General features: G+C 41.6%; 1 protein-coding gene across 5 annotated transcripts in view; it reads left to right on the forward strand.

Moving 5' to 3' along the window:
* Nucleotides 1–27,295, forward strand: part of ddx43 (DEAD (Asp-Glu-Ala-Asp) box polypeptide 43) — a 35,696-nt gene that overhangs the window by 7,741 nt on the left and 660 nt on the right. Inside the window, exons 3-16 of one of the 5 annotated variants that reach the window (XM_052498535.1) lie at nucleotides 3,592–3,715; nucleotides 7,417–7,584; nucleotides 7,751–7,832; nucleotides 8,044–8,296; nucleotides 10,826–10,944; nucleotides 11,102–11,212; nucleotides 11,423–11,564; nucleotides 11,674–11,774; nucleotides 11,949–12,036; nucleotides 12,296–12,423; nucleotides 18,517–18,626; nucleotides 23,817–23,955; nucleotides 26,942–27,029; nucleotides 27,132–27,287. In XM_052498535.1, coding sequence (XP_052354495.1) covers nucleotides 3,592–3,715; nucleotides 7,417–7,584; nucleotides 7,751–7,832; nucleotides 8,044–8,296; nucleotides 10,826–10,944; nucleotides 11,102–11,212; nucleotides 11,423–11,564; nucleotides 11,674–11,774; nucleotides 11,949–12,036; nucleotides 12,296–12,423; nucleotides 18,517–18,626; nucleotides 23,817–23,955; nucleotides 26,942–27,029; nucleotides 27,132–27,269 — 1,791 coding nt within the window. In that variant the 3' untranslated portion in view covers nucleotides 27,270–27,287. Of the gene's footprint in view, nucleotides 1–3,591; nucleotides 3,716–7,416; nucleotides 7,585–7,750; nucleotides 7,833–8,043; nucleotides 8,297–10,825; nucleotides 10,945–11,101; nucleotides 11,213–11,422; nucleotides 11,565–11,673; nucleotides 11,775–11,948; nucleotides 12,037–12,295; nucleotides 12,424–18,516; nucleotides 18,627–23,816; nucleotides 23,956–26,941; nucleotides 27,030–27,131; nucleotides 27,288–27,295 lie in introns of those variants that run through there. The other 4 variants (XM_052498534.1, XM_035754285.2, XM_035754287.2 and 1 more) reach the window with 4 other exon arrangements.

Below are 27,295 nucleotides of genomic sequence, written 5' to 3' on the forward strand. Positions count from 1 at the left end.
CGCTGCCAGGTTATGTTGTCAACAAGACTGCATGATTCATCATTCAGAAAACACATGTATTTTCCATAAAGTATATGTTAGAATTTTACTAGTTTTACTTGGGAAGGCAGATAAAGTACATACTTTTTTTTACAAAGAGCAAACACTTTGCATGTGAACACTGAAACCTAAATCGTTACTCCATGTTCTTCACATACGTAATTTTGTTTTGAGCTGACTTCTCTGGCTCTTGCCCAGGAGGCAGCCCGGTTTTCAAAACAATCACTTTTCACCCGGTGCAATCTCCGATCAGCTTAATTGAATCCCCTCATTGTAATATCACTAGCCCTCAGCTACAGGAATGGGCGTATAGGTGGTTGAGCGAGCACATGAGGGCTACATCTCAATTCTCCACCCTTCTCTTATGGTGTGCACTTGCAAACTCCATCATGGAAGTATGCAAGTGCACACTTTGGGAGAATTCTGCAACAAGTCCAAATCATTTGAGGACTGCATATGACAAAGGGTGCTCTTCACACGGTCTGTTCAGTGTGTGTGATAGTGTCTTTTGAGTTACACAATCACTCAAGTAATGACTTGGAAACATACAGTACACAGTATCCACCTCTAAGCTTAGTCTCTGCCTCTTATCTATCCAAGTAGTTAGTAGTACCTAATTTGGCATACTTACTTGTAAATGTCCTACATGTGGGCAGTGAAGATGCCCTCCAGTGTTGTCCACCACTCCTCCCCTGCAGCCACATCTGGAACTCCGACACACAGTGAGAGAGCAGGGCAACCCCCCAAAGAAAAAAAAAAGCTAAACAAAATGTTCTATGGTACGTGTGACGTTATACTATATAGTTTGACATGCTTTCAGATAATTCCTTTGTTTTTGAATAGCAACATACCATTAGTGATTCCCTCTAGTCTAGAGTAACGTTAGTGCCACATAGCTTACTAGCTATCTGGAAGGAGAATAAATAACCTTGCTAGCTAGTCATACAGCTACTTGTTTGAATGTGAACCAAATGTGAAATTACAAGACACAAAAGCCACTTGCTGTACCTAAAGGTGTTCCACAATGGTGTCTTGTTGCGAAGCTAGACAGTGTCAGTGGGCTAGCTAGTTAACGTTAGCCAGTAACGGTAGCCAGTAATGCCTCTTCATAGCCAGCAAGCTACTATGTGGACATGTGCTCGTCAAACATCTCATTCTAAAATCATGAGCATTAATATGGAGTTGGTCCCCCCCCCCCCTTGCTGCTATAACAGCCTCCACTCTTCTGGGAAGGCTTTCCACTAGATGTTGGAGCATTGCTGCGGGTGCTTGCTTTCATTCAGCCACGAGCATTAGTGAGGACAGGCACTGATGTTGGGTGATTAGGCCTGGTTCACAGTCGGAGTTCCAATTCATCCCAAAAGTGTTTGATGGAGTTGAGGTCAGGACTCTGTGCAGGCCAGGCAAGGTCTTCCCCACTGATCTCACCAAACCATTTCTGTATGGACCTCGCTTTGTGCATGGGGCAATGTCACGCTGAAACAGGAAAGTGCTTTCGCCAAACTGTCACAAAGTTAGAAGCACAGAATTGTCGAATGTCAAAACAGCCCCAGATCATTAGTCCTCCTCCACCAAACTTTACAGTTGGGACTATGCATTTGGGTAGATGGCGTTATCCTGGCATCTGCCAAACCCAGATTCGTCTGTCGGACTGGTCAAGTGTGATTCATCACTCCAGAGAACGCGTTTCCACAGTCCAATGGCGGTGAGCTTTATACCACTCTGGAGATCTTAGGCTTGTGTGTGGCTGCTCGGTCATGAAAACCAATTTCATGAAGCTCCCGATGAACCGTTCTTGTGCTAACGTTGCTTCCAGAGGCAGTTTGGAACTCTGTAGTGAGTGGACAGAAGATTTTTACGTGCTTCAGCACTTGGAGGTCTCGTCCTGTGAGCTTGTGTGGCCTTTCAACTTAACAATAACAGCACTTACAGTTGACCTCAAGCATGGCAGAAATCTGACAGACTTTTTGGAAAGTTGGAATACTATGACAGTACCATGTTGAAAGTCCTGCAGTAAGGCCATTCTACTGCCAATGTTTGTCTATGGAGATTGCAATGCTGTGTTCGGTTTTATATACCTGTCAGCAACAGGCGTGGCTGAAATGGCTAAATCCACTAATTTAAAGGGGTGTCCACATACTTTTGTTTACATATGTTAGCTAGCCACGAGTAGCTATCTTGTGTCCCCTCCACTGAGCTTTATGGTTCCCTACTGCAAATTCCTCGCACACTGGCTGTTCTTCTGTTGGGTCTCTCCCTGGCTGTTGACAGCCTAAAACTCCACATCGATACAGCTTCTACCGAAAATGACTTGCTAGCAGGCATAGGCAGCCTCTCTTCCTCACCGAAACCCTGTGTGCAGTGATTGACAATCAACACAGGTCAAACAATAATGCGAATGAGGAAACAAAATAGCGAAATTAAGCATTACGATTCATTTATCTAATTTGATCATTTGAATTTTGAGTCTTAAACCTCACAGATTATGGAAAGGCCGTGTCAATTGAGAATTACTATTTTTGTCACAAGGAAATGAAATGGCACATTTATTTTTTGTAAAGATTTGCCATTTTTAAGCATTTTAGATTAAGTGTGTCAGTGTTGTACTGGTACCATGAAAATAAAATATCAAACACACTTGGCTATTTTTCAAATTGGCAGACATTATGCATACCAGTCATGAAAATGATAATGCAATATATTTGTTATGCGTTTTGTGACAATTCAAATTGAAATGCAATCTGTTTAGGAAAAGGAATTGTGAAATGATATTGATTTATATTTTGCACATTTGCATTTCAAATTGAGTTTCGGCAGCTTGCATAGTATAATTAGCTAGCTCTAAGAGTATGGGTTACCATTAGGCTAGACAACTAATCTCAATTCCATGATTTACGATGGAGTTGAGCGGCCGCTATTGTGGGCGGACTGGAGCTCTGACGACACATTATGAAGTTTTTAACAATGTCATTTTTAAATGCAGGCTTTTTTGGGGGTTATGAAAGCCACCAAAAATAAAGTATATAACTTCATTTTATGGCACCAGAGCTCCAGTCCGCAACATTCAAATCAATGGAAGCCAGAAAAGTGGTAAGAATCTGGAAAATGATATTGTCAGCTAGGCTGAATTCTGTGCCAGAATTAAGGCTACTGGCTATCTGACAGACTCACTAACCTGTTGAACTCGTCATCTTTCTTCACGAATCCACAGGACATAAAACAATCGAGGTAAGATTGATATCGATTTTCAGACATGACATTTCCTTTTTTTTTGTGTACGCTTTTTATATTCATTTGATTTGAAATGTCCTGTTTTACACTTGTTTTTGAGAGAAATATTTGAAACTCTGTGAAATGTCAATGGAGCACTGAGCTTAAACCAAGCTGTTTTATTTTTAAACCCTTTTACATTTAATTCAGCTTGTGTCGTGCTAATTTTGCCAACTGCTGAAACAACTTTGAAGACAGTTCAAAGAACAATTTTCTACACTGCAGCTAATCAATTGCCCTCCCCCCGTAGAGTTAACCTCCCTACGTGTGTTTGTGTTGTAGATCAGCAAGGGGGACTATGAGGGTGAGGTGCATATCTTCGGGAGCAGCAAGGTTCAACAGAAGGCCCGAGAGATGATCGAGGAGTTGGTAGCCGGAGACAGTGGCCCTGGGGCATTCCGCAGAGGTAAAACACACTTAAACCAATAGGAAAGGGAGAGAGCATTGAGTGTGGTACTGTAAACTGCAGATTGGACGGCGGTACATTCATGCTGCAAACAGCCTGTTCCATCTAATCCCAAAAATGCTATATATTTGATTGAGGTCTGAGAACTGCTCATGCCACTCAAGTAAACTTAACTCTCGTGTTGCAGGCATTGTTTTTCCACTCCTCAATTGTCCAGTGTTGGTGATTGCATGCCCATTGGAGCCGCTTCTTCTTGTTCTTAGTTGTAAGAGTGGGAACCCAGTGTGGTCGTTTGCTGCAATAGTCCATCCGTGACAAGGATCAACGAGTTGTGCCTTCTGAGATGCCATTCTGCACACCATTGTTATACTGCACTGTTATTTGACTGTTTGTGGCCTGCCTGTTGGCTTGCACTATTCTTTCCATTCACCTTTGACCTCTCATCAACAAGCTGTTTTCGCCCACAGGAATGTTACCTACTAGATGTTTTTTTGTTAGTTGCACCGTTCTCGGTAAACCCTAGACACTGTCATATGTGTGAAAAGGCCAGAAGGACGTTAGTTTGACATACTGGATCCGGTGAGCCTGTTATCTACGATCATACCAGTCGCTTAGGTCACTTGATTTGCCCCTTCTAATGTTCAATCAAACAGTAACTGGATGCCTGTCTGCCTGCTTTATATGACCAGCCACGTAACTCACTGTCTGTAGGAGTGATCCATTTTTGTGAATGGGGGTCGTGTACCTAATAAACTGGCCGGTGAGTATGTGTTCTTGAAGGACCTCTTCAACTATATAGCTTTTTGCATTTACTTTGATCTTGTCTTAAAGGCCACTTTTCAACTTTTCATTCGACCTCATTCGTTATCTTCAGCACCAAACCAGTGTCTACATATTTGAAACCGGCGTGTTACAAATAAAAACATGTATATTATTAATATATATAAATAATATGTGTGTGTGTGTGTGTGTGTGTGTGTATATATATATATATATATATATATATACACACATACACACACATACACACAGAGTACGAGTCAAAATGTTTGCCCACCTACTCATTCAAAGGTTCTTTTATTTTGACTATTTTTGATATTGTGGAATGATAGTGAAGGAAGACATCAAAACTATGAAATAATACACATGGAATCATGTAGTAACCAAAACAAGTGTTATCCAAATCAAAATATACTTTATATTTGAGGTTCTTCAAAGTAGCCACTCTTTGCCTTGATGACAGCTTTGCACACTCTCTGCATTCTCTCAACCAGTTTCACCTGGAATGCTTTTCCAACAGTCTTGAAGGAGTTCCCACATATGCTGAACACTTGTTGGATGCTTTTCCTTCACTCTGCGGTCCAACTCAACCCCAACCATCTCAATTGGCTTGAGGTTGGTTGATTGTGGAGGCCATGTCATCTGATGCAGCACTTGCATCACTCCTTGGTCAAATAATCCTTACACAACCTGGAGGTGTGTTGGGTCATTGTCCTGTTGAAAAACAAATGATGGTCCCACTAAGAGCAAACCAGATGGGATGGCGTATCGCTGTGGTAGCCATGCTGGTTAAGTGTGCCTTGAATTCTAAATAAATCAGTCCTCAGCAAAGCACCATCACACCACCACCTCTATGCTTCACGGTGGGAACCACACATGCGGAGATAATCTGTTCACCTACTCTGCGTCTCACAAAGATACGACAGATGGAATCAAAAATCGCAAATTTGGTCTCATCAGACCAATGGACAGATTTCCACTGGTCTAATGTCCATTGCTAGTGTTTCCCTGCCCAAGCAAGTCTCTTCTTATTATTGGTGTCCTTTTAGTAGTCGTTTCTTTGCAGCAATTCAACCATGAAGGGTTGATTTCAAGCAGTCTCCACTGAACAGTTGGTTTTGAGATGTCGTTTTCTAGAACTCTTTAGCATTTATTTGGTCTGCAATTTCTGAGGCTGGTAACTGTAATGAACTTATCCTCTGCAGCAGAGGTAACTCTGGGTCTTCCTTTCCTTTGGCGGTCCTCATGAGTAGCCAGTTTCATCATAGTGCTTGATGGTTTTTGCGACTGTAATTGAAAGTTTCAAAGTCCTTGAATGTCTTAAAGTAATGATGGACTGTTTCTCTTTGCTTATTTGAGCTGTTCTTGACAAAATATGGACTTAGGGCTATTTGGTAAAATACTATCTTCTGTATACCAACCCTACCTTATCACAACACAAGTGATGGGCTCAAACACAACCTCTACAGGATTGGTGGGTCCCACTCGGGATGGTTTGAGCTTACGTAGACTAATGCGATTAGCATCTGATATTGTCAGAAAGCTTTAATTGTTGGTAATTTAACTGCACTGTCCAATTTATAGTAGTTATTACAGTGAAATAATACCGTGCTATTTTTTGGGGAGTGTGCAGTTATGAACCTAAAGTTATTAATAAACCATTTGGGCAGTGGTTCATTGGGTCAGTCTAAAACTTTGCACATACACTGCAGCCACAGTGGCCAAAATCTAAATTCCGCCTGGGCTTGAATAATACATTATGGCCTTTCTCTTGCATTTAAAAAATGATGGTACAATTTTATTTTATTTTACTTTTTTTTTTTTTTTGTATTATCGTTTACCAGATCTAATGTGTTGTCTCCTACATTCATTTCACATTTCCACAAACGTAAGTGTTTCCTTTCGAATGGTATCAAGAATATGCATTAGGTTAATTAAAAAGGAATGAAATTCCACAAATGTACTTTTAACAAGGCATACCTATTGAAATGCATTCCAGGTGACTACCTCATGAAGCTGGTTGAGAGAATGCCAAGACTGTGCAAAGCTGTCATCAAGTCAAAGGGTGGCTACTTTGAAGAACCTCAAATATAAAGTATATTTTGATTTGGATAACACTTGTTTTGGTTACTACATGATTCCATGTGTGTTATTTCATAGTTTTGATGTCTTCACTATTATTCTACAATGTAGAAAATAGTACAAATAAAGGAAAACCTTGAATGAGTAGGTGTCCAAACTTTGGAATGGTACTGTATATATATTTTTTTACTGTAATGCCTTTTGTGACCGAACACTAGCACTTTACTTTTTACCCCCTACTAGCACTCTTTGCTGATTTAACTTCTTTATTGAGGAGAAATGTCATGTGGTTGTCTCACCTAGAGATCTTAAGATGCACTAACTGCTAAATGACTCAAATGTAAAAAGCTAAAGGGCCTAAAACATTAACACATGGTAGGATTAAAAGTAACAAAACGGTGATCTTCAAAACCTGCAGAGATTTTTCTAGCCAGAGGGAGGGTATTTTCTTTTTCCCTACGTTACAGTACATTTCATAGTGTTTGAAAATCACTTTTTAAAATGTTTTAACTTTTGATGTCATCGGGTAGAACTTTGTTAAAATATTAAGTTATATTACAAAATGTGGAAATGTTATTGTGCTGAAGATAATGAAAATGAGGTTAAAAAGTGGTGGAATTGCCCTGTCACGTTTTTTAAATTTCACTAACATCACATATTTTGCTGTATCAAGTTATTGTTCTTACAGTATAGAGTTCTCTGAAGCTTTTCATTGTCTGCTTTCCATGAAGGCTTTCCCTGCTATAACGGGCCTCCAGTATTGTCCGGTGGACTCATCTAGTGAACGAGACTACGAGTTCATCAGACTGAGTTTCTTTGTGTATTGCATTCTCTCTCAGAACCTGGGTGTGATGGAAGATTTGGGGGTGCTGGTGGCGGAGGCAGGAGCGGCTCCATCTGGTCAGCTGCAGCCCTGCAGGCGTCTCTGGAGGACAGTCCTCCACAGGCCATCGACTGGGTCTCCATGAGGGCCAACCGGCACAAATACGAGGAGATGAAGTGGCAGGGTGAGTGGGGGAGATGCACGCATGCATGCACAACACAGACCGGGACTGCATCGCTGTTGATTGACAACTGTTCCTACACTTGGTTCTCCCGTGTTCTTACATGACAGTATTCTGATTGATAGTTCTTAGTGGCTGAATAGAACATTTTGATTTGGGATCCCTGCAGATCTCCCACCTCTGAAGAAGGATTTCTACTTTGAGTCAGAGATTGTAGCCAGTCGGTGTGAAGAGGAAGTAAAGGCATGGAGGTAAGTTGGGGACCAATTTTTGTCCCGATGGAGATATATTTCTTGTCCAGCAGAGGATGCTGTTTATCCACTTTCTGAGTTCAATTTTTATTTTTTCTGCTCAGTAATATGTTATCAACTCAACTCTTCTCAGTCGACTTTGGTTTTGTACTAACCTACATGCAAGCAAAGTAACTAGATTCCTGACCAATTCCACCCTCTCTTCCCGTAGGAAAGCGAATAACGATATCTTTGTGGATGACCTGAAGGAGGGAGAAGGGAAGAAGCGTCCTTTTCCCAACCCTGTGATCACGTTCGACGAAGCCTTCCTGCACTATCCTGGGATCATGGAGAATATTGTCAGAGTCGGCTTCGCCAAGCCAACTCCTATCCAGGTCCTTATTGAGTCAGTCGGCTTCGCCAAGCCAACTCCTATCCAGGTCCTTATTGAGTCAGTCGGCTTCGCCAAGCCAACTCCTATCCAGGTCCTTATTGAGTCAGTCGGCTTCGCCAAGCCAACTCCTATCCAGGTCCTTATTGAGTCAGTCGGCTTCGCCAAGCCAACTCCTATCCAGGTCCTTATTGAGTCTGAGTCCAACCTCCCTTCCAAAACCTTACTGTTTGTATACAACTTTTGACCGTCTCTGAGCAAAGACTTGAGTGAGTTTCACTGACCAATTTAGATGAGCAATACACTCCAAATTGAAGTGACCAATATAGTACACTCACTCCATGCCCTTCAAGTTGGAGCATGATGGGAGCGGTTCAACCAAGCTAACATATAGAATTCACTTAAGATGTTCATACCATGCATCATTTCGCCATTATATTGTAGTACCACTTTAGTTATCAAAATAAATATGACCTTTACTACTAAAGCCCATAGAAACGCATTGAATAACACATTCATAAATGGCAAAAATACAGTCAGTTAATAAGGTTTTGAAGTATCTGTCCTATATCTAGGAGATATAAGACATATTTAACCCCAACAAAATGTTGACTACATTACAACTGATTTACAATAACTTAATGGGTACATTACAGTTGATGATTTATTATAATAACTTAATGGGTACATTACAGTTGATGATTTACAATAACTTAATGGGTACATTACAGTTGATGATTTATTATAATAACTTAATGGGTACATTACAGTTGATGATTTATTATAATAACTTAATGGGTACATTACAGTTGATGATTTATTATAATAACTTAATGGGTACATTACAGTTGATGATTTATTATAATAACTTAATGGGTACATTACAGTTGATGATTTATAATAACTTAATGGGTACATTACAGTTGATGATTTATTATAATAACTTAATGGGTACATTACAGTTGATGATTTATTATAATAACTTAATGGGTACATTACAGTTGATGATTTATTATAATAACTTAATGGGTACATTACAGTTGATGATTTATTATAATAACTTAATGGGTACATTACAGTTGATGATTTATTATAATAACTTAATGGGTACATTACAGTTGATGATTTATTATAATAACTTAATGGGTACATTACAGTTGATGATTTATTATAATAACTTAATGGGTACATTACAGTTGATGATTTATTATAATAACTTAATGGGTACATTACAGTTGATGATTTATTATAATAACTTAATGGGTACATTACAGTTGATGATTTATTATAATAACTTAATGGGTACATTACAGTTGATGATTTATTATAATAACTTAATGGGTACATTACAGTTGATGATTTATTATAATAACTTAATGGGTACATTACAGTTGATGATTTATTATAATAACTTAATGGGTACATTACAGTTGATGATTTATTATAATAACTTAATGGGTACATTACAGTTGATGATTTATTATAATAACTTAATGGGTACATTACAGTTGATGATTTATTATAATAACTTAATGGGTACATTACAGTTGATGATTTATTATAATAACTTAATGGGTACATTACAGTTGATGATTTATTATAATAACTTAATGGGTACATTACAGTTGATGATTTATTATAATAACTTAATGGGTACATTACAGTTGATGATTTATTATAATAACTTAATGGGTACATTACAGTTGATGATTTATTATAATAACTTAATGGGTACATTACAGTTGATGATTTATTATAATAACTTAATGGGTACATTACAGTTGATGATTTATTATAATAACTTAATGGGTACATTACAGTTGACGATTTATTATAATAACTTAATGGGTACATTACAGTTGACGATTTATTATAATAACTTAATGGGTACATTACAGTTGACGATTTATAATAACTTAATGGGTACATTACAGTTGACGATTTACAATAACTTAATGGGTACATTACAGTTGATGATTTACAATAACTTAATGGGTACATTACAGTTGATTTCCTGCAAAATATAGAAATGAAAAGCACTATGGATGAAGAGATTTAGAAAATAATACTTCCCAATTCTCTACTTGCTCAGTGTTTACTTGTTCCCTTTCCTTCACTGATTGAATTAAAAGGAAATGGCTGGTATTAGAAATCTGTTGGAAACTATCCCATGCCTCCACCAATCCAGTGTGTTTACATTTGTGAGAAATAGTGAACGTGTACATAATTCATTAGACATTTTGGCGCTGGCAAAAAAAGGCATTTCGTTATACTTGATATTGAAACTTTAAATGGGAAAGATGTAATTGGGAAACGCCCTTTTGAAGCTCACTGAACAACATTTTTTCAGAGGTCTATGCCTATGCCTGCAATTTGATGACTCATAGCTTACTGTTGTCTGTAGTTAGTTTCAGTATGCAGAAACTTTCTGCCTGCATGCACTGAGTTTCTGTTACACCTCTGTTGTCATTCACAAGGTCTTTATTGTGAGAAAATATTTTGTTTTCCCTAACAATAAACCCACTACTGGGATGCCACATTTGATACTTAGTACCATACACAGTTGCACTATAACTCCCATGTTGTCAGTGTCATTCCCATGACAGTTGTCCCCCTGTCCCAGTCTCAAGCCTGGCCCATGTCGCTGAAAGGAGATGACCTGATCGCGATCGCCCAGACAGGCACAGGAAAGACACTGGCCTACCTTCTACCTGGCTTCATTCACATGGATGGCCAGCCTGTGTAAGTTTTTACCATCATACTGGTATTTCTTCTAGCCACGCGTCTTTCACACAGTTGCTCATTCCAAGATTTACCCCTAATGGTCATGTGTAGTTCAGAAATAATGGGATAGGCATTCTTTACATTTTTTACATTTGTGCCTGTATGGTTTACACAGAAAACGTGTTAAGCGGGACGGCCCTGGTATGCTTGTTCTGACTCCCACTAGAGAGCTGGCTCTGCAGATTGAGTCAGAGTGCAACAAGTACAGCTACAAGGGCTTCAAATGGTACGATACGTGCTCCTAACACTGTTTAGAATTATCATACTAGTGCTTTAACAAGCGCCACATTTATTCTACTGTACTAACACTATAATACACACTAGCTTATTGAGGTACCATACCTAACGCTACTTATGAAGAGATCACATCTATACTATGACCTACAGGGGAGATGTCTGCATGTGGCGCTTCCCCCTCTGTGTTGTCTCTGTGTAGTGTGTGTGTCTACGGAGGTGGAGACCGCAGGGCCCAGATCAAAGTGATCTCAGCTGGAGTAGACATTGTGATCGCTACGCCTGGCCGGCTTAACGACCTGCAGATGAACGAGTTGATCAACCTGCATTCCATCACCTACCTGGTGTGTGTGTGTATGTGTGGGGGGGCAGTGGTGAAAATGTGTATGTGCGTGGCTTTGTATATTGCTGGTAGCGTGTGAGCATGTGTGTAACTGGGGGTTTGTGTGTTAGGTGCTGGATGAGGCAGACAGGATGCTTGACATGGGCTTTGAGCCTCAAATAATGAAAATTCTTCTGGATGTCCGTCCGGACAGGCAGACTATTATGACCAGGTAAAAGGACCCTAAGATGCGAACACCCCGTTACTTCAGACAGACTACAACTCTGTATCAACGTTCAGTTCCACAGTGTATAGAGCTCATCTGTTTTGTAAGAGTTAAAATGCCTACCATTCTTTTGTTGATTTTTGCACATCTTGATGTCTATTCTCCGATTGGCTGATTCAGTGCCACCTGGCCCACGGGAGTGAGGCGATTGGCCAAGACGTACCTGAAGAACCCCATGATGGTGTATGTGGGAACTCTGGACCTGGCTGTGAGTGGAGCGAATGCTTCTGCTGCTCATTCCAAATAAATAAGAAATGAGTGGGATGTGTTAAGACCTAGGCCGGGATTCAATCTGATCAAGTTATATGTATTGTGGCTTTTAAAGGCAATTTGCCTTTTGGTAGGCCGTCATTGTAAATAAGAATTTTTTCTTAACTGATTTGCCTAGTTAAATAAAAAATATTAACAGCACTTATGTTTGTCCCTGTCCAACCTAATAATCTGTAGGTTTCTCTTTACTCTCTCAGGCTGTGAACACAGTGCAGCAGACTGTTCTCTTTTGTCAAGACGAGGAGAAGAAGGCCTATCTCTTTAACTTTGTCCACAACATGGAGCCTGAGGACAAAGTGCTCATCTTCGTAGGCAAGAAGATAATGTGAGTGTTGCCCTGCACCCCTCTGTTCTCTCCTTGTTATATGTCCAATGTCAGCGAGACATTGATGGTCAGCGAGACATTGAGAAAACTAGAGATAATCCCTAGTCCGATTCTAGAGGCACTTCATGTATATTTGACAGAATTACGTAGGTATAAGAATGGATAAGTGTAAAAGAAAATCAGGAAAGAAATCCCTGGCAAAAATTGAAGTAACACTGTTTTCAGAGGATTTTAAAATTACCTAATTAATTTTAGCAACATTAAGTGCTTTATATGATGTGTTATTTTTCATACAGTTCTTTAGAAGAAGAATCGCATGTCAAATGTCTGGCAACCCTGCAGTTAACTTTTAAAACATATGTCCCCCTTAGAATATAGTTGAATAGCCTTGGTGTAATGGATATTGTAGTAGCTCCACCTTGCTTCTAATAGATTAAGTGGACTTTTCACAAGGGTGAAAAGAGGTAAGACTTCTTCTACCTATCACAGAAGTCAGCAAAACAACATGATGGGTGAACTGAGGAAAATAAATGACCAAAACTGGAGAGAGATTGCCCAAGTCATTTAGCAGTTATTGTATCTGATTCTGGCACTCGTTATATTCGTATTTATTATGGATCCCCATTAGCTGCTGCAAAAGCAGCAGCTACTCTTCCTGGGGTCCAGCAAAATTAATGCAGTTTATACACTTTTAAAACATTCACAGATTTCACAACACACTGTGTCCTCAGCCCCTACTCCACCACTAAAACATATCTACAGTACTAAATCCATGTGTATGTATAGTGCGTATGTTATTGTGTGTCTGTGCCAATGTTTGTTACTTCACAGTCCCCGCTGTTCCATAAGATTTTTAAAAAAATCTTTTTTTAAAATGTAATTTTACTGCTTGCGTTTTATGGCCTCTCCTCCGTCCTCTCTCACTTCCTCTTGCTTGAAATGAGACAGTCCTTCTCCACTCACGTGTCATTAGGGAAATTACGTTTACAGGGCTGGGTCCCAAAATAATGACGTTTATACGGCTCGGTCCCGAAATAAATGTGTAAAATGATCAAAACAATTTCAGTTAGTTATGCAATACATTTTATAGATGAAACAATAAGTAGACTATTGCTTTTAAATGTGCATGGTTTTTCTCCTGTGACGAAACAAAACTGACTCGGGGATGTGGCATAGTTCTAAACTCTTCTGCGGTAGGATACAAGTGAGTATCCTCAATGAAAGGTGGCTGTAGGCGGGGAGGACACTTCTGTTTGCCTAGTCATGAAATGACACACTCCTCGACCACTTACTGATTTCCGGGTCTCAGAGGAGAAGACTAAGGATGCTTCTTTTTTTTTAACGAGAACCTGTATGACTCAACTGTGTATGCAGCAGCCCACAATGGTTTGATTTAGACAGTGGGTGTCCCAACCTACCCCTCCAGGCTGTTTCGTACAGACTGAGCACTGTTTTGAGGTGTGGCTTTTATTTGCGCTTCCAGGAAAACAAAAAGAAATCCAGTGAAATTCCTTTCTTGCAAGCTCCAAACCCAACAATGCAGTAATCAATGTCAATGCAGCAAAAATGCAGTAAAAATAAGGTATAACAAAAACAAGAAATACAAATATGAAATATTAACACATGAAAGTAAGAAGCTATGTATAGGGTCAGTTCCAATACCATATTTACAATGTGCAGGGATATTTGAGTGAGGGGGGGTAAGGTGACTTGGCAAAAGGATGTATGATAGAGTAGCATTAGCATAAATGTGTGTGTAGAATCCTGTGTGCGGAGACCGTATAAAAAATACAAGGGTCAACTCAGTCCGTCCGTGTAGCCATTCTGTTAGCTATTTAGCAGTCTTATTGCTTGGGGATAGAAGCTGATCAGGAGCCTGTTACTGTCAGACTTTATGCACTGGTATCGCTTGCCCTGCGGATGCAGAGAGAACATCTAAGGCTTCGGTGGCTGGAGTCTTCAATGATTTCCCGGGCCTTCCTGCCTGATATAGAGGTCCTGGATGGCAAGGAGCTCGGCCTCTGATGTACTGGGCTGTTCGTACCACCTTCTGTAGCGCCATGCGATCGAGGGAGGTACTGTTGCCATACCAAGCAGTGATGCAGCCAGTCAAGATGCTCTCAATGGTGCAGCTGTAGAACTTTTTGAAGATTTGAGGGCCCATGCCAAAGCTTTCAACTATCATATGAGTGGACCATTTTAAGTCCTTAGTGATTTGGACAACGAGTGTCAGGGTTGTTCCGGTTTTTGGTCACTAGAGGCCCCCATTGTGCCTTTTGACCTTTTGTTTTCCCTTGATCCCCATTATTATTTGCACCTGTGCCTCGTTTCCCCTGATTGTATTTAAACCCTTTGTTTTCCTCAGTTCTGTGCTCTGTGTTTGTATGTTAGCACCCAGCCCTAGTACTCTGTGTACTCTTGTTGATCCCGGTGGACTCTCTTGAGGAATTCTGTTTTTTTTGTTCTTGTTTGTTTGTTTTTTTGAGTATTTTTTTGAGTATCTTTTGAGGCTTTTTGTGCTATACCTTCCACCTTGTGGATTTACCTTTTTGTCTTGGAGGATTACCTTTGTTCTTATGGAATTCCTTTTGAGGTTGTGGAGTTACATGTTTTCCTGAAGAACTTCACTTTTTACTTCATTAAATACACCGTCTCAATTACTGCTGTGTCTGCCTCATCTTCTGGGTTCTGCCGACTATTCGTGGCTCAGTTGGTTAAGTGACTGTTTCTCACTCCGGAGACCCGGGTTCGTAACCGGGTCCTGACACCGAGGAACATGAAGTTCTCGATCCGCAGCCTCATCAGTGTGGATGGGGGCGTGTTCGCCCCCACGTTTCCTGTAGTCCACGATGAGCTCCTCCTCTTTTTGATGTTGAGGGAGAGGTTGTTTTCCTGGCACCACACTGCCAGGTTGCTGACTATAAGGCAGGGCTCCATTGTGCAACCATTTAATTATAATTATGCAACACTTTGACTTGGCTGTGCGAGTTCAATTTTTAATTGTTCTCACAGGTGCAAGCTGCAAATTCTAGCTGGACACTTCTGTCAAAACATTTGTTGTATTTGGAGGGTGGCTAAAACCCATAATTTGGTTAAACTGTAAGCTAAAGTGCATTAATATCCTGATTCCTGCATGAAGGTGTCTGCCCTAACCCAAAATACATTTAATATCCTGATTCCTGCATGAAGGTGTCTGCCCTAACCCAAAATACATTAATATCCTGATTCCTGCATGAAGGTGTCTGCCCTAACCCAAAATACATTAATATCCTGATTCCTGCATGAAGGTGTCTGCCCTAACCCAAAATACATTTTAATATCCTGATTCCTGCATGAAGGTGTCTGCCCTAACCCAAAATACATTAATATCCTGATTCCTGCATGAAGGTGTCTGCCCTAACCCAAAATACATTAATATCCTGATTCCTGCATGAAGGTGTCTGCCCTAACCCAAAATACAAACATGGGGAAACCCTGTTTTGAAAGCAGCTACTGTTGTAATGGTTGGAGAGAGGATGATCTCATCTTTATGTAGGTATTCCATTTATTTCTCATATTTCAACATATTTTTTTTTTTACTGAATTACAGTGCCTTCAAAGTATTCCCACCTTTTTGACTTTCCACATTTTGTTACTGTCTGAATATAAAATGGAGATGATTTTTTTTGTCACTGGCCTACACACAATGTCAGTGGAATTATGTTTTGAATTTTTTTTACAAAATGTTATGGCAAGCCTAAAGTTCAGGAGTAAAAATTGGCTTAAGTCACTGTGTGCAATAATTGTGTTTAACATTATTTTTGAATGACTACCTCATCTCTATACCCCACACCTACAGTGCATTTGCAAAGTATTCAGACCCCTTCCCTTTTCCACATTTTGTTACAGCCTTATTCTAAATGTATTACTAAAAAAAAATGAAAATGTGGGTGGAAGGGCCTTGGTCAGGGAAGTGACCAAGAAACAGTTGATCACTCTGACAGAGCGCCAGTGTTCCTCTGTGGATATGGGAGAACATTCCAGAAGGACAACCATCTCTGCAGCACTCTACCAATCAGGCCTTTTATGGTAGTGGCCAGATGGAAGCCACTCCTCAGGAAAAGTCACATGACATCCCGCTTGGAATTTGCCACAAGACACCTAAAGGACTCTCAGACCGTGAGAAACAAGATTGATCTATTTGGCCTGAATGCCAAGTGTCACGTCTGGAGGAAACCTGGCACCATCCCTATGGTGAAGCATGGTGCTGTGAGGATGTTTTTTGGGACAAGTCTCAATGTCCTTGAGTGGCCCAGCCAGAGCCCGAACTTGAACCTGATTTTGAAAAGCTCTAGAGACACCTGAAAATAGCTGTGCAGCATCGCTCCCCATCCAGCCTGAGCTTGAGGATCTGCAGAGAAGAATTGGAGAAATGCTCCAAATAGGGTAGATGCTGATCTTCTCTCCCTGGTACTGCAGTTTCCCAATCTCTCCCGCCAGGTGAAGAATAATTTATTTAGCCTCGAAGCCATCCACCAGTTTCCATTTTATCGTACACCAGTCTCCATTTTATCATAGGTCTGATGTGATGAGCAATGTTGACCACCACTCTAGTTTCTTACCCCCAAAGAGGAACAAGAATGTGGTCCTGCTGAGCACACTGCACTAAACGGCTGAGATCAGTGATCATAAGGACAGGAAGTCAGCCATCATCCTGGACTACAACCACAACAAAGAAGGTGTGGACAACCTGGACAAGGTGATTGGAACTTAGTTGCAGGAGGATGACTGCCTGCTGGCCCCTGGTCATCTTCCATAACATCATTGATGTGTCCTCCATACAATGCCTTTGAGATATGAACAAGATCAACCCTACCTGGATGCCTGATAAGTGGGAACAAGAGGAGTGTGTTCCTGGAGCAGCTGGGAAAGGCACATGTAACCCCACACATTCAAAGAAGGGAGTGCCTCCCCCGTACAGCAGCCTCTGCAGCGCTTGTGAAAGCTGTTCAGGGGGCTGAATCTTGTCCTGATCCACCGGAGGCTACAGCTGGGGCAGGCAAGAGGAGGAGATGCTATGTGCTGCACATGTGAGAAATACATCTGCAAAGTCCATGCACATTTAAAAAAAAAAATACATGCCGCAAGGGGTCTTTTTGTAGTCTCCAAATCCAGAACCAATTCAAGAAAACGTACAGTATTATATAACGCCCTAATTGCATGGAACTTCCATCTCATATTGCTCAAATAAACAGCCAACCTGGTTTTAAAAAACAGATTAAGAAACACCTCGTGGCACAACGCCTCCTTTATTTGACCTAGATAGTTTGTGTAGGCTACGTGAGCCTTTAAAAAAAATGTATGTAATTATGTTCTTGCCTAATGATCTGTATTATGTTTTGTGGGGACCCCAGGAAGAGTAGCTGCTGCATTTGCAAATACCAAATACCATGCACACACACTTGCATACTGTCCTACATGTGCTAATTAGTTGCTTGATTTATGTTCTTCACATCTTATTTTATTCTTATTGTTGTTTATACACCTTGTGGGTGGGGGCAATGGTTAAAGAAATGGGAGAAGAGTAGTATTTTGTAGTTGAGTTCCCCATTCTACAGTATTCAAGAATATATCACTATTTTGCCAGAGAAGTTGAAGACGTATTGTTTCCCCTCAATAAAATGCATTCAAAACTACTTTCTGAACATTTCTGCTACTTTCTTAGGCTAGATGAGTACTCTCTTGCAAATGGTTTTACACCTATGCAGTACCTTTAGCAATAACAATAAACCTCTACTTTAGTAAAGAAAACAATTATGACAGGTGTTGTAATGAAAACGAGTGGTGTCCACTGATTTTTAAATGCAGTCTTTCTGTATTGTGAAGAGGGAAACCCCAGATATTCACAAAGTTTGATGAATGACAGGTTGTTTCTAAATGCAAAATAGATTTGGGGTTTAAAATTCAATTAAGCTGCTTTTTTTTTTTTTTAGGGGTTTAGTGAAGGCGGGTCATTGTTTACCCTTAGGACAAGGGGAGTATATAGAATGTTAAGACTACACAAGGGTTAATCAATCACCAAACACTGAAGGTTTTCTGATTTCTTACCGAAAGGTGTGACGACCTGTCCAGTGACATGTGTCTGCGGGGCCTGGCAGTACAGAGTCTTCATGGGGACCGGGAACAGTGTGACCGCGAGGAGGCGCTCAAGGACTTCAAAGAAAGTAGGTTGATAAGTAATCCCTAACCACTGATCTGAGGTCAGTGGTCCACTGTAGTTCGGTTGATGGAGCATGGCTCTTGCAAAGCCAGGATATCTCTATATTTTAGGAATGTGAAATGTCAGAATAATATTAGAATTATTTTATTTCCACTTTTAATGCTTTCATCACTTTCCCAGTGGGTCAGAAGTTTACATGCACTCAGTTAATATTTGGTAGCGTTGCCTTTAAATAATTTAACTTGGGTCAAACGTTTTGGGTAGCCTTCCACAACAAGTTGCGTGAATTTTGGCCCATTCCTCCTGACAGAGCTGGTGTAACTGAGTCAGGTTTGTAGGTCTCCTTGCTCATGCACGCTTTTTAAGTTCTGCCCACAAATTTTCTATGGGATTGAGGTTAGTGCTTTGTGATGGCCACTCCAATACCTTGACTTTGTTGTACTCAAGCCATTTTGCTTGCTTCAATATATCAACATCATTTTCCTTCACAAAATAGATGGCATCATGAGAAGTGCATCAGTCCCTCCTGCAGCAAAGCACCCCCACAACATGATGCTGCCACCCCCGTGCTTCACGGTTGGGATGGTGTTCTTTGGCTTGCAAGCCTCCCGCTTTTCCTCCAAACATAACAATGGTCATTATGGCCAAACAGTTCTATTTTTGTTTCATCAGACCAGAGGACATTTATCCAAAAAGTACAATCTTTGTCCCCATGTGCAGATGCAAAATGTAGTCTGGCTATTTTATGGCAGTTTTGGAGCAGTGACTTCTTCCTTGCTGAGCGGCCTTTCAGTTTGTCGATGTAGGACTATTTACTGTGGATATCAATACTTTACCTGTTTCCTCCAGCATCTTCAAGGTCCTTTGCTGTTGTTCTGGGATTGATTTGTACTTTTCGCACTAAAGTACGTTCATCTCTAGGAGACAGAACACGTCTCTTTCCTGAGTGGTATGACAGCTGCGTGGTCCCATGGTGTTTATACTTGCCTACTATTGTTTATGCAGATGAACGTGGTACCTTCAGGCGTTTGGAAATTGCTCCCAAGGATGAACCAGACTTGTGGAGGTCTACAATGTTTTTTCTGCGGTCATGGCTGATTTCTTTTGATTTTCCCATGATGTCAAGCAAAGAGGCACTGGAGTTTGAAGGCAGACCTTGAAATACACCCACAGGTACACCTCCAATTGACTCAAATGATGTCAATTAGCCTAAAGCCATGATATCATTTTCTGGAATTTTCCAAGCTGTTTAACGGCACAATCAACTTGTATGTGAACTTCTGACCCACTGGAATTGTGATACAGTGAAATAATCTCTGTGAACAATTGTTGGAAAAATTACCTGTCGTGCACAAAGTAGATGTCCTAACGACTTGCCAAAACTAACAAGTAGTTTGTGGAGTGTTTGAAAAACGAGTTTTAATGACTCCAGCTGACGTGTATGTAAACTTCCGACTTCAACTGTATATTTAAAGCCAACCCTCCTGGAGAGCTACTGGGGTTGCAGGCTTTCGTTTCAACCCCGTTGTAACGCACCTGATATCACTAATTAAGGTTCTGGTGAGCAGCTAATTAGTAGAATCGGGTGTGCTAGATTAGGGTTGGCTCCTGTAGGAGATTAGCTCTCCAGGAGGCGGGTTAAGTAATGTGTCCTCCTGGAGAAGTCAGGCATGTAGAGTGCAACATATTAACCAGTCATCTCAAATCAAATTTTATTTGTCACATACACATGGTTAGCAGATGTTAAATACATTTTTCCATTATTAAAGTGGCTAGAGTTGAGTCAGTATGTTGGCAGCAGTCACTCAATGTTAGTGATGGCTGTTTAACAGTCTGATGGCCTTGAGATAGAAGCTGTTTTTCAATCTCTCGGTCCCCGCTTTGATGCACCTGTACTGACCTCGCCTTCTGGATGATAGCGAGGTGAACAGGCAGTGGCTCGGGTGGTTGTTGTCCTTGATGATCTTTATGGCCTTCCTGTGACATTGGGTGGTGTAGGTGTCCTGGAGGGCAGGTAGTTTGCCCCCGGTGATGTGTTGTGCAGACCTCACTACCCTCTGGAGAGCCTTACGGTTGTGGGCGGAGCAGTTGCCGTACCAGGCGGTGATACAGCCCAACAGGATGCTCTTGATTGTGCATCTGTATAAGTGTGAGTGTTTTTGGTGACAAGCCAAATTTCTTCAGCCTCCTGAGGTTGAAGAGGCGCTATTGTGCCTTCACCACACTGTCTGTGTGGGTGGACCATTTCAGTTTGTCCGTGATGTGTACGCCGAGGAACTTAACTTTCCACCGTCTCCACTACTGTCCCGTCGACGTGAATAGGGGGTGTGCTCCCTCTGCTGTTTCCTGACGTCCACGATTATCTCCTTTGACATTGAGTGTGAGGTTATTTTCCTGACACCACACTCTGAGGGCCCTCACCTCCTCCCAGTATGCCGTCTCGTTGTTGTTGGTAATAAAGCCTACCACTGTAGTAGTGTCTGTCGTCTGCAAACTTAATGATTGAGTTGGAGGCGTGCATGGCCACGCAGTCATGGGTGAACCGGGAGTACAGAAGAGGGCTGAGAACGCACCCTTGTTGGGCCCCAGTGTTGAGGATCAGCGGGGTGGAGATGTTGTTACCTACCCTCGCCACCTGGTGAAGTCCAGGACCCAGTTGCACAGGGCGGGGTTGAGACCCAGAGTCTCGAGCTTAATGACGAGTTTGGAGGGTACTATGGTCTTTAATGCTGAGCTGTAGTCGATGAACAGCATTCTTACATAGGTATTCCTCTTGTCCAGATGTGTTAGGACAGTGTGCAGTGCGATTGCGTCATCTGTGTACCTATTGGGGCGGTAAGCAAATTGGGGTGGGTCTAGGGTGTCAGGTAGGGGGTGGAGGTGATATGGTCCTTGACTCGTCTCTCAAAGCACTTCATGATGACGGAAGTGAGTGCTACGGGGCGGTAGTCGTTTAGCTCAGTTAACTTGGCTTTCTTGGGAACAGGAACAATGGTGGCCCTCTTGAAGCATGTGGGAACAGCAGACTGGGATAAGGATGATTGAATATGTCCGTAAACACCAGACAGCTGGTCTGCGCATGCTTTGAGGACGCCGTCTGGGCCTGCAGCCTTGCGAGGGTTGACACATTTAAATGTTTTACTCACGTTGGCTGCCCTGAAGGAGAGCCCACAGGTTTTGGTAGCGGGCCGTGTCAGTGGAACTGTATTGTCCTCAAAGCGATCAAAGAAGTTTAGTTTGTCTGGGAGCAAGACATTGCGCTCTCTACGAGTGTGGTTGATTTTGTGTGTGTACTTCGTAAACAGTTGTAGACTAACAGTGATATGCTTGTTTATGGGCCCTTCCAAACAATATGCACAAAAGGCTTATTTCTTTCAAATTGTGTGCACAAATTTGATTACATCCCTGTTGGTGAGCATTTCTCCTTTTCCAAGGTAATCCATCCACCTGACAGGTGGGGCATATCATTACGCAGGTGCACCTTGTGCTGGGGACAATTAAAGGTCACTCTAAAATGTGCAGATTTGTCACACACCACAATGCCATAAGTGTCTCGAGTTGAGGGAGTGTGCATTTGGCATGCTGACTGCAGGAATGTCCACCACAGCTGTTGCCAGAGAATTGACTGTCCATTTCTCTACCCTAAGCCGCCTCCAACGTAGTTTTAGAGTTTGGCAGTACGTCTAACCAGCCTCACAACCGAAGATCACGTGTAGCCACGCCATCCCAGGCCCTCCAGCTTGTTCACCTGCAGGATCATCTGAGACCAGCCTCCTGGACAGCTGATGAAACTGAGGAGTATTTATGTCTGTAATAAAGCCCTTTTGTGGGGAAAAGCCTATTCGAATTGGATGGGCCTGGCTCCCAACTGGGTGGGCCTAATGAATTTATTTCAATTGACTGATTTCCTTATATGAACTGTAACTCAGTCAAATCAATGAAATTGTTGCATTCTATATATTTCTTTCAGTATAGAAAGATAACACAAGGAATAAATACATGGGGTACCAACTCCATATGCAGGGGTATGAGGTAATTGAGGTAGATACTTTTGGCTATGTAGTGCATGGACACCAGGTTTTTCCAAAATCATGGACATTAATTAATGTGGATTTGGTCGCCCCCCCCCTTTTGCTGCTGTAACAGCCTCAACACTTCTGGGAAGGTTTTCCACTAGATGTTAGAACATTGCTGTGGGGACTTGCTTCCATTCAGCCACAAGCATTAGTGAGGTCGGGCACTGATGTTGGGTGATTAGGTCTGGTTCACAGGCGGTGTTCCAATTCATCCCAAAGGGGTTCAATGGGGTTAAGGTCAGGGCTCTGTGTAGGCCAGTCAGGTTCTTCCACACTGATCTCGATAAACCATTTCTGTATAGACCTCGTTTTGTGTACAGAGACATTAAGATGCTGAAACAGAAAAGGGCCACCCCCAAACTGTTGCCACAAATTTGGAAGCACAAAATCATCTAGAATGTAATTGTATGCTGTAGCGTTAAGATTTCCCTTCACTGGAACTAAGGGACCTAGCCCGAACCATGAAAAACCGCCCCTCCGCCAAACTTTAGTTGGCACTATGCATTCGGGCAGGTAGCGTTTTCCTGGTTTCCACCAAACACAGATTAGTCTGTTGGATGCCAGATAGTGAAGCGTGATTAATCTCCCCAGAGAACACGTTTCCACTGCTCCAGAGTCCAATGGTGACGTGTTTACCACCACTCAAGCCAATGCTTGGCATTGCATGTGGTGATCTTAGGCTTGTGTGGCTGCTTGGCCATGGAAATCTATTTTCATGAAGCTCCCAACAACAGTTATTGTGCTGACGTTGCTTTCCAAAAGCAGTTTGGAACTCTGTAGTGAGTGTTGCAACCGATTTTGTTCTATAAGGTTGTGTGGCCTACCACTTCGCAGCTAAGCCGTTGTTGCTCCTAGACGTTTCCACTTCACAATAACAGCACTTACAGTTGACTGGCGCAAGGCAGAAATTTGACATTTACTTTTTGGAAAGGTGGCGTCCTATGACGGTGCCCCATTGAAAGTCATGGCCAATCTTTGTCTATGGAGATTGCCATTGGTGTGTGCTCAATTTTATACACCTGTCAGCAACCTGTGTGGCTGAAATAGCCAAATCCACTAATTTGAAGGTGTGTCCACATACCTTTGGCCATGTAATGTATGTGTGTGTGTTGCCATAGGTGTTGTCCGTATCCTAGTGGCCACTGACCTGGCCTCCCGAGGGCTGGATGTCACAGACATCACACACGTCTTCAACTTTGACTTCCCACGCAACATTGAAGAGTATGTCCATCGCGTGGGCCGCACGGGCCGGGCAGGGTGAGTGTGTGTGTGTGGGTGGGTCTCCTTTCTCTACCTGAGCTGCTTCCAAGAGATATCAGCATGTTTCTTCACTAATTGTCGAAGATTTTTTTTCTGATGTGTCATTGTTTTTTTTTTTTTTCAATTTAAAGTTTTATTAAGTTTTCTTGTTTTTCAATCAACCAACAAAACACATTCCACATTCACAGATGTGACAGGCTTTACAAAAAGAAAAGGTCAAAAAATAATACATTTGAAAAAATACAATTAAAATGAATGATAAAGTCAAATAAAAACATTTATTTTTCTTATTCTATTTGTTTTCCTTGGTGCATGTGTGTGTGTGTGTGTGTGTGTGTGTGTGTGTGTGTGTGTATATGTATGTGTGTGTGTGTATATATATATATATATATATATACTCAAAAACTCAATTAAAATAAAACCACAACACTTGCAGCAGCACTATCAAGGTTCTTATCAGCTATTTCAAGCAGTCGCTGAGACGACGGGCCAATAATTCGTTTTTAGGTTTTACAGTACCTTACGCAACATGTATCTGCGCATTTCACGAGTCACCCCGTTCACTCTGTCCAGTTTGAAATATAGTTGAATAGTGGAGACCAGAGTCTATCAAACTTGGGCTGTCTCTTGTGGAGGTCATAAGTGAGCTTTTCAAGAGGAAGAAAGTCAACAATCTGGTCAATACACATTTTAAATTTAGGAGGGGTATTAGAGGCCCACAATAGAAAAATACATTTCTTAGCAAAGTATGTAATAGTCATAAGCAAATTTTCTCTGTCAAGATCAAGAACAAAGTCCTGCTGGGCATTAATTAAGGAGATAGATACACGGGGTCATATCAAACTGTACCTCTAGTATTTTCTGTGCAGAATCTGGCAATCTCTCTACAGCTCCAAAATACATGCATATAGGTTCCACTTTCAGAGGTACATCTTTTACAGTTAGGAGACATATCTGTTTTCATTCAATGGAGTCTCAAAGGAGTATAATAAAATTTGTACACATATTTGTAATTAGATTATTTCATGTTTACACTGGTAGAGGAGCAGTATACCCTGTCGCAAACCTCCGCCCATAACTCATCACTGATAGTCAGACCAAGGTCCTTTTCCCAGATTATTTTCAAGGGAGTAAAGGAGGAGCTTCCTTTCTCAGAAAGGAGTCTATAGATGTAAGATATTTTGCCTTTAATGGATTGTGCTGTGACAAGAAGGGTTTCAACTTCATTCAACTGAGTTCTAAACCTCCTCTTGGAGGTAAATGAGGAAATTACATGTCTAATTTGAAGATTTAAAAAAATAAAAAAATGGGATCTTGGCACATCGAATTCACTGCATAGCTCTTGAAAGGATTTCAGTGTAGTGGTTTTCTGATGAACTAGGTCTGAAAAGGTCCTGATTCCTAGAGTATGCCAAAGATTAAAGTTGGCATCCCTCAGGCTTTTGGCAAGTCTGGGTTGCCTACTATAGGCGAGTGAGAACATATTTGGGAGGAAATGCCCAGGTATTTCTTACAGTCCCTCCACGCTAGTAGGGTGTTGTAAATCAAAGGTTTTGGCTATGTTGCCCACTTCACTAAAGTTATTAATTAATATAATTGAGCTTAAGGGCAATGAACCACAGGATTGGGCTTCTATCTGAATCCACGTTGACTCTTGTCTGTTTGTGATCCATGTTAGCGGGTTTGGGCAGACCAGGAGTACAATTGAAGGGAGGGAAGGGCAAGACCACCCTTAGATTCAGGTTTCGATAGAGTGGAAAACTTGATCCTAGGTTTTTTTTATTGCCCCATATAAATTTGGTGATGCTTTGGTTAGTTGTTTTGAAGAAGGAAACTGGGAGATCGCATGGGAGCATCTGAATTAAGTAGTTCAGTCTAGGGAGGACGTTCATACGGATGACATTAATTCTTCCTACTAAGCTAATTGGGAGGGAGATCCAGGTTTGGAGATCGTTCTTGATTCGATCCAGGAGTGGAAGATAATTTTTCTTAAAAAGGCTATTCAGATCTGGTGTTATGAAGATCCCGAGGTATTGAAACCCCTGTGTTTTCCATTGGAAAGGACAAAGTGTCTTCATAGAGCTGGTGAGTGTAATATTGAGAGGGCAGACAGTGGATTTGTTAAAATTGATCTTATAACCTGAAAACTTGCCATACTGAGCAATTGTGTCTAAAATGAGAGGGATGGATTTCTCAGGGTTGGATATGTAGAGCAAGACATCATCTGCGTAAAGCGAAATCTTGTGCTGCAGGCCGCCTGCAGAAACACCCATAATACTTGGATTGCTCCTTATCAGCTCTGCCCCCAACAAGTAGAGCAGTGGGGACAGCGAGCACCCTTGTCTTGTGCCCCGTTCCAGAGGGAATCTGTCAGAGTTCAGTCCATTAGTAGTTACCATGGCATTTGGATGGGAGTATAGTGATTTGGGCCCATATTGAACTTTTCTAAGACTGAAAACAGAAAGCTCCACTCCATCCTGTCAAACGCCTTCTCAGCATCCAGTGAAGCCAGCAGGACAGGGGTCTTCTGTGCGTTTACTTGATCAATAATATCAAAAAGACGGCGAATGTTATCAGAAGAGTATCTGTCTCTAATAAATCCAGTTTGGTCCGCTTTTATTATTTTGGGAAGAAGAGTGTTTAGTCTTTTGGCGAGCAATTTGGTAATTATTTTATAGTCCAAATCCAACAAGCTTATGGGCCGGAAGGACGAGCAGGATAGGGGGTCCTTGTCCTTTTTTAGCAACACTGTAATGCAAGCTGTGTGCATTGAGTCTGGGAGAACTCAGTTTTTGCAAAAATCCTCCAGAATTGGCATGAAGATAGGGCTGAGCTGGGGCCAAAAAGCTTTGTAGAACTCTCTGGGGAATCCATCTGGGCCTGGGGACTTATTAGGTGGCATGGAGGTAATTGCCTCCAGGATCTCCTCAGGAGTGAAGGGGGGATGTGTCATTGTTGACAGTTTTACATTTTTTCCTCGTAGACGCTCTGGGGCCTCTATCACCTTGGTAACGAGAGGAGACTGGAGGAAGGCTCCTGACCTGATCCCCATCCTGGAGAGGGCTGGACAGGTACTCTGCTCGCTCTCACACACAAAGCAACACACACACAGACAGTATTCACATTGTCTAACAAATGAGACCTATTTGGATTGAACCTGAATCCCTGTGTAGGAGGTACCTGATGAGCTGGTGCTCATGGCGGAGAGATACGAGAAGCACAAGCGAGAGAAGGAGATGTACGGCCCCAGAGGAGGAGGAGGAGGGGGAGGAGGAGTAAGAGACAGAGGAGAGTCTAACTGGAGGTTCTAACCCATTACAGGTACACAGGTACATAT

Source organism: Oncorhynchus keta, chromosome 36, assembly GCF_023373465.1.
Source record: "Oncorhynchus keta strain PuntledgeMale-10-30-2019 chromosome 36, Oket_V2, whole genome shotgun sequence".
NCBI lineage: Eukaryota > Metazoa > Chordata > Actinopteri > Salmoniformes > Salmonidae > Oncorhynchus > Oncorhynchus keta.